The 12,892-nt window shown below is 32.4% G+C and overlaps 1 protein-coding gene across 1 annotated transcript; it reads right to left on the minus strand.

The window, feature by feature from the left end:
- Nucleotides 1–3,830: 3,830 nt before the first annotated feature.
- On the minus strand, nt 3,831–11,395 carry LOC100787970 (putative glucose-6-phosphate 1-epimerase-like). Its single transcript, NM_001252702.2, has 9 exons — nt 11,102–11,395; nt 10,587–10,661; nt 8,509–8,565; nt 7,292–7,452; nt 6,992–7,132; nt 5,978–6,080; nt 5,366–5,465; nt 4,786–5,031; nt 3,831–4,271 (listed from the first exon to the last, which is right to left on the minus strand). The coding sequence occupies exons 1-8, from the start codon at nt 11,228–11,230 to the stop codon at nt 4,817–4,819; spliced, it is 981 nt and encodes a 326-aa protein (NP_001239631.1). The 5' UTR covers nt 11,231–11,395; the 3' UTR covers nt 3,831–4,271; nt 4,786–4,816.
- Nucleotides 11,396–12,892: the final 1,497 nt, after the last annotated feature.

The following is a 12,892-nucleotide window of genomic DNA, read 5'->3' on the forward strand; positions in this document are numbered from 1 at the left end:
ATTAATTAAAAGTTTTTAAAACACATTTAAATACAAGTTTTTTAAAAGGGTAAAAGGTTCACATTCACTTTTCTAACATCATAATAAAACTTGTTCAAATATATAATAAATCATCTCGGCTCAAAACAAGGTCGTCCAAAACTTTATGTAATTAATATAGAAACTTATATCCTAATGTCATATCTTATCAGAATATTGTGTTTCCGTGTCTTCTAACATAAGGTTCTTTATAGTCATTCACCTAACCATCTGCTCCCATGAACACGAAGTTTGAGATCATCACAAGATCCAAACACAATAGCATACGGGAAGTGAGTTATTACATTCTCTAACTAATAGAGAGATAGAAAACAACATGTAGGTATAAATATCATATAAACAAAATACAACTTAAGCATAGTTCACGTTATTTCACCACTTTGTTGCACAACATCACATCACAACACTACACATCTCATTCATTTTCACAACATTCACGTACTCAATGATCAAAATACAGTATCACTAAATCAATCAATATCGATCAATACACAAACGTTATGCAACAGATACACTAAGACTCAATCCTATATGCAATGTAGTACCATGTCAGTGAAAAACCTAGTCGGACACCTAGGAGTATATGATAAGACAAACCACACACTAGCAAGTCAGGTCACTCTCACTAGGTAAAATCATAGGGAGACCAGCTAGGGTCACACTGTTTTGTGAGAATGCTCCAACCATGTGAGATCGACACAAACTTAAAGGAGCACTCAAACCGGGTGTATTTACCCACAAGACCTACACTCTGAAGAGTCTATCAGGGCCTCTCCTTCCTGATTTAGGTCCAACCCAGAAAATATTTTAGCACACAGACTCTATCTATGAACTGTACAAAACACGGGACTCCTCAATTATTCTCAAAATAGTTTTATCTCATCGTGCTTGTGATTAAACTTGTTGGGTCCCCATAGTGATTCTCATCACCATACTCGTCGCTCATTAACTCGTCGTCCTTAAAAGGTCTTAGCATTAACTCGTCGCCCTTAAAGGGTCTTATAGTCGTGTGATTGTACAATTTATAGCTCACAACTCAATGCACACAACATCTCAATGCACATATATATTATGAGTCAATACATACTCAATTTATCACATATATTCGGTCTCAATCACAATGGTATAATCCCAAAGTAGTATGTTATCACACCTCATAAATCATATACACTTTACCTATGAACTATGTAATACACACAACTACTCAATTGTTTTCAAAATCATTTTAACTCGTCGCGCTTGTGATTAAACTCGTCAGGTTCCCTCAGTGGATCTCATCACAATACTCGTCGCCCTTAAAGGGTCTTACAATTGTGTGATTACACAGTTCATAACTCACAACTCAATACACACATCTTAATACACATGTATTTCACCTTTCATCACATGTTCAATTTATCACATACTTACAATTTGAATCACAATTTCATAATCTCAATATAACAATTTATACAAAAGGTTTATCACAACATGGGAAGTAAAACCCCTCAAATAATTTCGCACAATTATATCAAAATTAATTAATCAAAATCATAGGTATGAAAAACGAAAACACCAACAACATTCAATTTTATTAACCAATTTGCATCAGGATATCGATATTGTATGTATAATCATAAAGAAAAAAATTATAATTCAATAAACATCCCAAAATAAACCCCAATTTAACCCTTTAAGGATTCCTACACATGTTTATTATAACCCCAGTTGCAATAAACTCATCCCTTACCTCTAAACAGGCTCACGTGTGTATTATGATAGCGATAGCGACATCTCTAGCGATTTCCTAAGATTCCTTAAGTTTTTTCTCTGATTGCTCTGGTGGGATTCTCAAATGTTAGAGAGAAGGAAAAAGGATTTAAGTCTTCATTCCACTGTCTACGTGTGATGAGTGTTTCTCCCTCCACAGATATTATTTTGCAAATCCCAACGGTGAAAATATGAGAAATTGAATTGCGAACCCAGTGTCCAAATTTCATGAAGATCCAACAATTAACGAGACTTGGATTGTAGTCTTACTGAGACAGTTTTGGATTTCTGTGGGAAAAGAAAAAATTACGATGCGAAGGGTATTTCTCTCAGCTCCAATATGTTTCGTAATTTCCAACGGTGAGAATGCTTGGAATTGAGTTGTGAACCTGTATGTGGGCAAAAGAGAGGATTTTGGAAGAAGAAAAGAGAAAACGAAATTGAGAGGAAGAGGAGGCGTAAAAATTATAGTTGAAAACTTACTTAACATGTTTCTATTTATAGCAAGGGTACTCACAACCTATTATTTTCTCTATTTATTTATTTTTATTATTTTATAAAAAAAAACTCTATTTTATCCTCTATCAAATAAATAAACGAAATATTTTTTATTTTTCCTTCAAACCATTATTTTAATACAATTATTTCTCCTTATTTATTTAATTATAAAAACCTCATCATTTTCTAAAATTCTATTTTTTCTTAACTAAAAAAAACTTTTTTATTTTATTTTAAAAAATGGAATGTTACATCCACAACTCTTACAAGATATATCAATAATATCATCCTACGTACTATGTATGGATCTTGATATAGTTGCTAATTGCTATCCTTGCTTGGTTTGATTTGCATACTAACCCAGATTATTTTTTTTACTTTTCTTTTCCTTAAAAAGAAAAGATGAATTAAACACGCTTTATGTAAAAACTCTTAAAGTATAAGTACCTTATTTTTTTGGAAATGATCAAAGAAACAGAGCTTTTAAAATAAAAAATAAAAACTCCTTAGAATAGCTTTTGTACAACTTGTTGAAAGCTTTTCTTCCAAAGACTTCACTTCAAATATCATGTGCTCCTTTTTATTTTATTTATTTTCTTTCTAAAACAAATGCAGTTTTCTTCGAGTATCTTTTAAGCTAAAAAAAATGAGCCAAACATATCCTAAGTTAATATAAGATAAGATAAATGTCAATCTTCTATAGTTTGTGTTTGGAACCAAATTTGCGATGTTGCAGATCATTAATCTCTCTCTAAGTTTACCGGAAGTAATAAGAAATAGCTTCTACATCAATTGAATCTATTGACATGATTTTTACTTTTAATGTGGTATAGTAACGCTATTCCAAACACACTAAATTTTAAAAATTCCAACCATACCCGAGCAAAACTTACTAAGTTTCACATATCACAAATTGCAAGTTTAAATCTCTACTCATGTTGGAGTGAGATAAGACAAATGTAAATCTTCTATATGTTCTTAAGTCCGCAGGTTTTTTTTTTTTTTTTTTTGTCTTAATTATCAACACGGTGTCTCCAATTCTTTTTCTTCCACTAGATCCTCCTATTTCTACGACACTGCCTTCATAAATCTATTTCAACCAACATGGAAACACAATGATCCATCCCAAATTGACATAAACTAATGCTTGGGATGGTTTTCTGCTCCACTTCACAATTGGTGATTTTTGTTATCGTTTTTCGTTGGTTTAATCAGTGCTGTTTTATGAAGCCTCTCCCTTGAAATCTTTAGCTTTACAACAATTTGAAGCCCCAAAACCATAATTAGTGTTTTGATTGTTGACTGAGATTCGCAATCTATTTTATCAGATGCATAACTTCATGTCTCCATCCACAAAAATGAACAGACAGCTGGCAAAATACGTCTATACCAGAGCTGGAAAAAAAAGCAGCAAAATATAATATATAACAAAATAACCTATACATCATATAACTGAAACGACCCGCTGTTGTCAAACATTTAGAATTATACGACAGGATAAGTTTACACAATGCTACAAGTTACACGCACATAACAAGTTGATATGATATATTACATCATTGAAATAACAATTATATATTTAATAATTATCTTGCTTCATTACATGAATATGTAGATAACAGCAACAACTTAACGACATACAGGCCAACTTATAGTGTTGTAAAATGATCCCGTCAATTGTCAAATACATGCATTCATTGCCTACGATATGTAAAAACAAACATTTTATGAGTACGAGAACCCAACGTGAAAATACAATAAAATTGGAGGTTTTAATTTCGATTTTCCATAAACAACTGTGGGCTATTCTACTTGTACGTAAATTATGACCGAACTAGTCATCAGTTGCAGGAAAATATTATTTAACAAAACTCTATGCATGAGTTCATCCGGCCGTCCTACATGAAGGTTTAAGTGGAACATGAAGGGGGGAAATTGTTGGAGACACTTTCCTTTCAAAGTTCATCGGTGCGGCAACAAGCTACCTGCGGATATATAATTACTAAATGATTAGTGAAACATCGAACTGGATCAACATGTGATGTGTACGTAGATGACAGGACCCTCAACGGAAACCTAAGGAATCTGACTAAGACAAGCACCAACATAGACCAATCTAAAGCTGACCAATCAGGTCTCAAGTATCAAGCACAGGAATCAAAAGCCAAAATTTGATACATTTAGAGTCAAGAGTTATGACATCATCCTGTACAAATAACTAATCAATTCCAAACTTATATGAGAATAGACAAGATATAAAAATTCTATTTCTTAAACCTTCTTTGTAAAAAATTATCATTTAACATAACCAAAACGGAGAATAAATGCTCCTCAAACCCTGGTTGAAGCCTTGTACACAGCACAGTGCTGCCCTTTCTATTTCCTAATATATTCAGAATTTCAAGGTAACTCAGTGATTATGTGATTTATTTTGTAAGATAATATATATATATATATATAAAGGCAATTTAAAGAAATATACAATGTGCATTTTATTACCTGTACAGGACACAAAACACAACGAGATCTTTCAGCTTCCTTGAATAACTTTTTTGGGGTCAAGCTGTCCACTACAATAACTAGAAGGAACAGTTGAAAGTTCTAGTCTTCCCTTCCATTCCTCGCCAGGTTTCAAAGTGATAGGCTTTTCAATAGCAGCAGCCTCTACACAAAGCATGTACTTATACTCATCATCACCAAAATCAGACATAGCCTTTGCTTTCTTGTCCCAAGGATTCCACACCACTGCAGAGATAAAACAATAAATGAGAAAAAAAAGTGTCCAATCCAAGAGACACAAATATTAAATATCCCATCTACTCAAGATCGTTTCTTAAATTTGGAATGGGAAATTACTCACTTGTAAGAAAAAGGTTTATGTAATACTCTATAGTTAACAGGAAGAATTCAGACATGAAAATGAAAACAGGTTAAGGACTTTAAGCTTTATTTACACATTTACAAGAACATTTTTTTGTTCTTAAAACTTTACAGCTTCGAATAATATAGTCCCACTGCCACCAGTAAACTTTATCAATGTAACAAACTAAGTACACAAGATGGGTCTGATAATAATCACCAGCATCAGGAAGACCATCTTTACGTAATACAATTGTTCTCTTCTTCTCATGATCAAGAATTGCAATCTTTGTAGGAGTGCTTAGATATATCCTGTCAAACTATCATATAAAAATAAGTGAAGTCAGTTTCAACTCATCAAAGCATATGAAATGCCTGTACATCAGGACAGGTTACATACATGTGCCTAGATGTGTCACATATTACTACAAATTGGGCACAACAGTACAAACTAGGTAGATGTTTTTCTTTATTTTTTATGATATTTTCAATTCAAATATGTTTCAGATATGGGTTAAGTTTCAGTAGTCAAAACTCAGACCAATATATGAAATGGATTGCAATTTGTGTGAAAATGAAAAGACACTTCCTTTTTCTTTAATTAAAAAAGTGTCTTTTTTTACCTTGGTTTGAAAATGAAAAGTACTATTTAAATGTACAACCCCAAAACGAATAGAAAAATGTATTTTATTCACAACAATTTTATTTAATTTGTCATCAAAACCAAGAAGCTCCATTTCTGGGAAATTGTCATATTTCAGTACTCAGCACATTTATTGTAAAACCCACGTGTGTTTTCTAAAGCAAAGTACATCAGGGTAAACAATCTTACTTCCGATTCAAATGTTAAAGCATCCCCCTGTTCAGTAAAGCGTTCCCTTTTCTGCAAGTTGTCAAGATAATCCAATGTCTCTAATCCTTCAACCCGCACTTCACTGAATACAAGCAAAGTTAAATGCAATTCAAAATTGCTGCCTAAAAGTATATCCCTCAACATAAAAATAAATAAATAAATAAATACTATCTCCGGTCCTATATATAAGCAACAAATTGATTTTTTCTTTGGTTCTAATTATAAGAAACTTAAGGGCACTTTTAGAATAAAATTTCAATTTATGATAGTATTAAATGTGACCACCACTTTCCTTGATCTTGATGATTTGTCTTATGTTTCTTATATATAGGACAGGAGGTAGTAAATCAGAACTGATGGTAAGCCAAAATAAAGGCCAATTAAGAGAGTTAAATAAGTACATAAAATAAGGAAAACAAAAGATATTGAGATATATACAACAAACAAAAAGGTTCTGATTCAACCAAATGCTTATTAAGCCAACCAAGACTGAATATTTCGCAACATCAAAGACAAGCTTTGTTCTATGAATATGCACCTAAAAATGTACGTGGATAAAGTGATAAGATTTGCATGCTGTTTAATTCGAGAAACTGTGGTTGCAAATTATTTCTATTTCTATCAGAACACTAGGAAAACTTTTGTATCCTCACTCTGCATCTTCAGATACCAAAGCCACAAATCCACAGTTGATTTTAGAAGTCCAAAAGCCAACACACACATTCTCATACAGATGTACAACAATTTGCAAATCATAACAAGGAATAGATTTCACATATTGAGTCAGGAAAACAAGCTTATACCCACTGGATAAGATTGCACAGTTCTATTTATTTGTTAAATGTGCATATCTTGAACAGGTTCTTAACCAAATCCAAAAGTCACTAGCTAAATTTGGCAACAGAGTCAATATATAAATAAAGACATGTATGATTATAGAAAATTTCATATTGAAGTGTGAAATAAATCATGTTTCAACTTTCAAGCACTTGCCTTATATCTGACACAGAGAAATATGTATGATTAGCAAATGTGAATGAAAATGGCTTCCCATCAATGTTAGTGTTCCTGATCCGAGATGTCATCATCAGATCTCCTCCAGATCCAAGAGCTACCCTAAGACGAAATTCAAAACTAATGCAAAAAGAATGGCATATGACATCAGAAAGCAATGTGATATAAAAATTCAAACTATGAAATAACAAGTAGTAAATAAAAATGCAGTAAAAACGTATTGGTTAAGAGAATGCTCCCTAAATATAGGCTAAAAATGTTGAATGTTACTAAGTATACCTGTGAGGCCAAATCTTGATGTCGTCTTCTGAGGGTTTAAGAATCAAATCAACAAAGGCTTTACTCGGAGTATTTGTCAGAAAAGGAGGAGGAGAATCATCAATGGTCCAGAACCGATTTCTAGCAAATCCATGCGAGTCGAGAGGACCGAGGTTTGAAAACTACAAAGAGAGTCAGTTTCCTTGAACAAGTAATCTGGGATCTGATTAGAGTAACAGTGAAATTGGGGAGGGAGGGGGGATTTACATATTGCAACGACAATCAGAGAAACCCTATGATTTTTTATTTTTTATTTATTTCTTATTAGGATCTCAGTGTAATTGAGGGCAGTAAATCTATAAGGCTCACATAAAGAATCTCATTGTTTGGGTATCACTTTTAATTATTTATGGCACTGATTTTAACAGTCCAAAAAAACATCTGATTTTGCTCATTTGCTGTTGGGGAGGGGGTTAGGTCAGGTATATGGTTTTGTCTTATTGTCTATTTGAGATAAGTTGTCTAGCTTGGGCCTGAATTGCAGATGTCCCAGTATCAAAATTTTGATAGTTATGAGTTATGGCTGCAAACTGCTCTCTTCTTAGTAGTGCAATGCAATCAAATGTAGGCCCGATTAGGTTTCTTTCCTTTGCCATATCAAAATCTACCATGTTTTCAGTTTATTTTAGTTCCACATTGCCCTGACCTATTTTTCTTGGCAAAAAGCATTAAAAAAGTATTCCTATCACAAGCAAATTGTTTGGAATACCAGCTTGAATTTGTCCTAAAACTCATCAAAGCCAAAACCCCATCATACAGCCAGGGCAAATTACCCTCATTAAGAATATCCCCTTCCCAAGTTTTTCTAGAGTTAGGTTTTGTTAGGGCCTTGCATCAGATTATTGTTCAATTGCAAATGAAATTACTTGAGATATGATATTAGGCTTTAATTGTTCTGCCAGCAATATAATGAGTTTCATCTTCACAACATTATAATTTAATGAATGTAGTAGAGCTTAAGTTTATGAATACATGAGCTATCAAATCTTTCCTATCACATGCTTTACCCTCTTCTTCCCTCTCCAATTTCTACATTATTTTATTTTAAATATGAACACATGCTTTACCCTCTTCTTTCCTATCACATGCTTTACCCTCTCCAATTTTCCTTCCAAAGCAGTATTATCACGATGAAAGCAATCATGGAAAACAGAAATATTATCATTAGAAGTACATACTTGAGGAAAACATATTGGGATCCCTCCACGAATTGGCTTTGGAGGCTTAAATATAGCCTGCACAATATTAATAAAACAAGATAGATCAGAGATTACCAACCTCATTGCAGGAGTTCAAAAATTTCAAAATTATAATCACATTGATAGGGCATATTAAAATAATTTTCACTAACTCCAGTTGTCCCAGAGAAAAAAGCCCCCCTTTGAGTTGAAAAGATTTACAGCTATTGAGCAAAAGATTAATAAGAGGGACTCAAACATTTATTATTTGAAATTCTAAGCATAATAGAAAGTAGGAACATGTGAATTCCCAAGCCCACTTTGGGAAACAAATCCTTTGGGTAGTAGATCCTCTCCAATATATAAACCAAGAATGAATAAGCATTAATAAATATTTCAAATCTCAAAATATCATTTCTTACAACAGTTAAGATATTAAGATTAAAAAATAAACTTCAGTTAAACCATTTTCTTTCCAGAAACCAAATCATGCAATGCCATTAGTTATGAGGCCTGAGTAATTAGAATCTACTTCTATATTATAAATTAGAATACACAACTTGGACAATGGATCTCTCACATTCCCCACTCTCAATTAGACGTTCTCAATACTCTCTCATTTCCTTTGGGTGTGCACTGCATTCCACACACTACCCCCACACACAACTAACTAAAAAATTTCTCTTTCAAATATCTCAAACTATTTATTTGTATACTTGATCTTTTTAACTGCCTATTCCTTTCAATCTACCCTCTTTCATCTTTTTCCTTTGAATTGACATCTAGTAGTTTTTGTAGGAGAAATTGTCCATAGTTAAAAACAACTTTATATCTCAGTTTAAATTATTCATTGTAAATCTAAAATGTAATTTATATGTCAAAATATTTATTTATTATAAAATTTAATTATAATATAATTTTATAAAAATAAACATTTTTCATGTGCAATGCATATGCTAACATACTAGTTATGATAATAATTGGATAGAGATGACTTTAACCGTGAACAACCATACCACCATGGAAAAAGGGGAGGGAGTGTATTAAAATACTTAGGTGGTAATATGGCACCACCAGGTGAATTAAGATGAACCGATGATCATTTAGAAAATAAACAAATAAAGGATGTCACTCAAGCTCAATAAATTTAATCTAATGATTATAGGTACAAATTACTTCCTGGAGGATACAAGATTATTAAATGCCAACAGTCTAAATTCTATCAACAAAGCATTCTAGCGCAGCCATGCAGAATTCTATCTGTTAGTGAACATGTTGAAAACATTGATAAAATGATGTTGTTCCAGAAGGAGGTGGCAAATTGAATCATTCCTAACAGAGGTTATTTACCTATTTAGGATACCAGTTAAAGAAATATTCATTTGGAGTTTGGAACAAACTTCATAAGAATCTAACAGATCTGTGTTCCACAATACAGTTCATCATATTCGGCTTTGACAACAACCAGAATATTAAATTTCAACCAAAATGCTGATTTCTGAAGGCTAAGCAATATTCGTAAACTAAGTGAAACAAAATATTTGGAAACAAATGAAACAAAATGCAGTTCATACTGGCAAGAGAATGCCAGCATCTAAGCCAAAGGATAACTTGAAGAAGTTTCTGCTAGAAAATTTGTTTAGCCATATTGATAAGCTTCTCATGTTACCACTTCTGTCATTGTCATTGAGCAGCTTATATCAAAAGATGACCAGCAGTCTAGATCTTTGCTATGATTAATCAAATTAGGAGCATATATTTGCAACAACAAAAAATACAAGCATTTATTTAAAATAACTGTAGCCAGCAAATAATGCCTGGTGTTAGACCATTTGGATTAATAAAAGCAAATTAGGGTACAGAACTTCAGAAAAATCTTACAGTTGTTCAGTCAAATCTTTCACTAATTAACCTAAGAACGTTTTCTGTGAGAATTGATATTTCACAACCTCAATGAGATCTGATCTAAAGTCTATCAAATCCTCTCTTCCTCCCTTCATCTTGCATGCAAAGGAGGAAAATCTGCCAACTAAATTAAAACACTGAGAACTAAAATACAAATATGTTTCATACTGTACCTTACTACTGAGAAAAAGCAATTCCTCGGCCTGTTCATTCTTCCATGAAGTCACGTGAGCACCGTACAAGTACACCTGAAAATCACAAACAAAGAATCAGAACCTGCACAAGTGGTTTGTTACTTCAAAACCGATGCAGAAGCAGTAAAATCGAACACCAAAAGCACGACCGCGAATTTATTAAACCGAAAATTAGCCTAACAGATAAATCAAATCAAATTGCTAAGGAATCCTTTCAGATCAAAATTTTCCAAATCTGGATACAAATAAAAGCTCACAAGGTCAGCACTCTCCAACCGACAATGGCGACTTGCCAAAACCAAAACCGACACATAAAAAACTCAAAAACTCGAGAATCTAATAGCGCGAAAACGAATCCAAGCTAAACCGCTAAATCTAGAAGCAGATCAAGCAGTATCTATTCGAAATCACAGAGGAAAATTAACAAACAGATGCAGCAGACATTACAGAAAAGAGGAAGAAATAGAAATACAGATGATGCATGGATGAAGTACCTCAGCGGAGCTACCACGTGGGTCGCGAAGAATAACCTTGTCGAGGCCATTGATGCCTTTGCTCAACTCGTAGCTACTCGAAGAAGAAGCTGAAGCAGAAGCTGATGAAGGAGACTTTTCGCTACTCATTGCAACTCACGATTGCTACCTCTTTTTCCTCGATTTCACTACCGCCACAATATGTATATCATCACTCGTCGCAACCTTCCAATTCTCTCTCTCAGACAAACGCGAATGCGTCTCTGCAAATGCAGCTTCTTCTATTTGTCTTTCTCTCTCTTCGTTTTCGGAAATCACTTTCTATTTACTTTTTTCTTTATTAATTTTTTATTCTTATTATTTTTGGGGATTCTTTTGGCGCGACGTGAACTGCAAACTGTTGTTGAGTACGTGTTGAGTAATCGTGTAAATCTAGATTCATATCTTTCTTTCTTCGCATTAATCAATAACAGTTTTTATGTAATTTTCTTGATTGATGATGAGTATATACTATTATAAGAAAGAGCAATGATAGACGTAGGGAAATATAATTCAAAGATATGAGATATCCTTATGACGTAACAGGTGTTTTGTGAGGTATATGTGTATCAAAACATTTTTCAACAATATATTCTTATGGAATGTCTTATTCTTTTGTAAAAATGCAATGACTAATGAGATGAGTACTATCATAAACACTTATTATTGAACCCCTAATGTATTATAAACACAATAAATAATCGTCAACATGACACTTTTAGGACTTTTTTTTTACTTAAAAAAAGGAAACTTTGTACATAAATGTAAAAATGATGAGTTGAATATGTCACATCAATTAATTTAGCATGTTTATCTAGGATGGATTAAAGCAAATATTTCGATGGATATAATCCGGTCGGTCAAAATAAGATTGGGTTGAAATTTATCTCTATATATATTCATAAATTATTTAGTTAGATATTATTTTATTATGCATAATATTTTATGAATTGTTATAAAAAAAATTGTACTATATTTTTTTAATTATGCTGATAGCTTTTATATTTTTATAAAAAAATGATTTTTAGAAAATATTTTTTAACAAGTATAATTGTGACATTAGGTTTATATTTTTGCTTATTCTTTTTAATTTGAAAATATCAATGCTTTACAATTCACCAAACTTGAGTTGAGTTAAAATTTTCAAGTCAATCACAAAATGAATTTATCCAACCCAACTCTTTGTTGACGAGTTGTACTGAATTGAATTGGGTAGAGTCTACTTCTGCATATGCACAAAATTATGGTACACCTTTTGCAATGATGCACTTTGTTGGAAAATTTGTGTGCCTATGCTTAGCAAGCACATGAAATAATTGAGTTTAATTATACTTCTAGGTCTCAATTTTACAAATTTGATCCCTTTTCCATTTTAATGGTGTATTTTTTCTATCTGTTAATTTAATATCTCATATTTAATGAAAAATTAAGGGCAAGTCTAAACGAAGAATCTCACACATACTTATTGAAGAAATGGCATTGGAGCATCATTGGTTCTCACTAAAACAAGATCGGTTACTAAAAACTATGCCCATATCTGAAGTCGTGGGCCATTATGTTACTTTTTTTCATTAATATATAAATTATTTATGAAATATAAGAATAGACTGAGTTAATTTTGTAGAAATATTGATTAGAGAGACTGAGTTCTTGTGATATTTTATATTAAAAAAAAAAGAGTAATGTGTCCAGGCCTGACTTACTTAAAAACTCAAAAAGAAAGATTTTGTATTGAAAATGATTTGATGTGACATTCTACTATCACATCATCTC

The sequence above is a fragment of the Glycine max genome, chromosome 13 (genome assembly GCF_000004515.6).
Source record: "Glycine max cultivar Williams 82 chromosome 13, Glycine_max_v4.0, whole genome shotgun sequence".
NCBI classification, from domain to species: domain Eukaryota; kingdom Viridiplantae; phylum Streptophyta; class Magnoliopsida; order Fabales; family Fabaceae; genus Glycine; species Glycine max.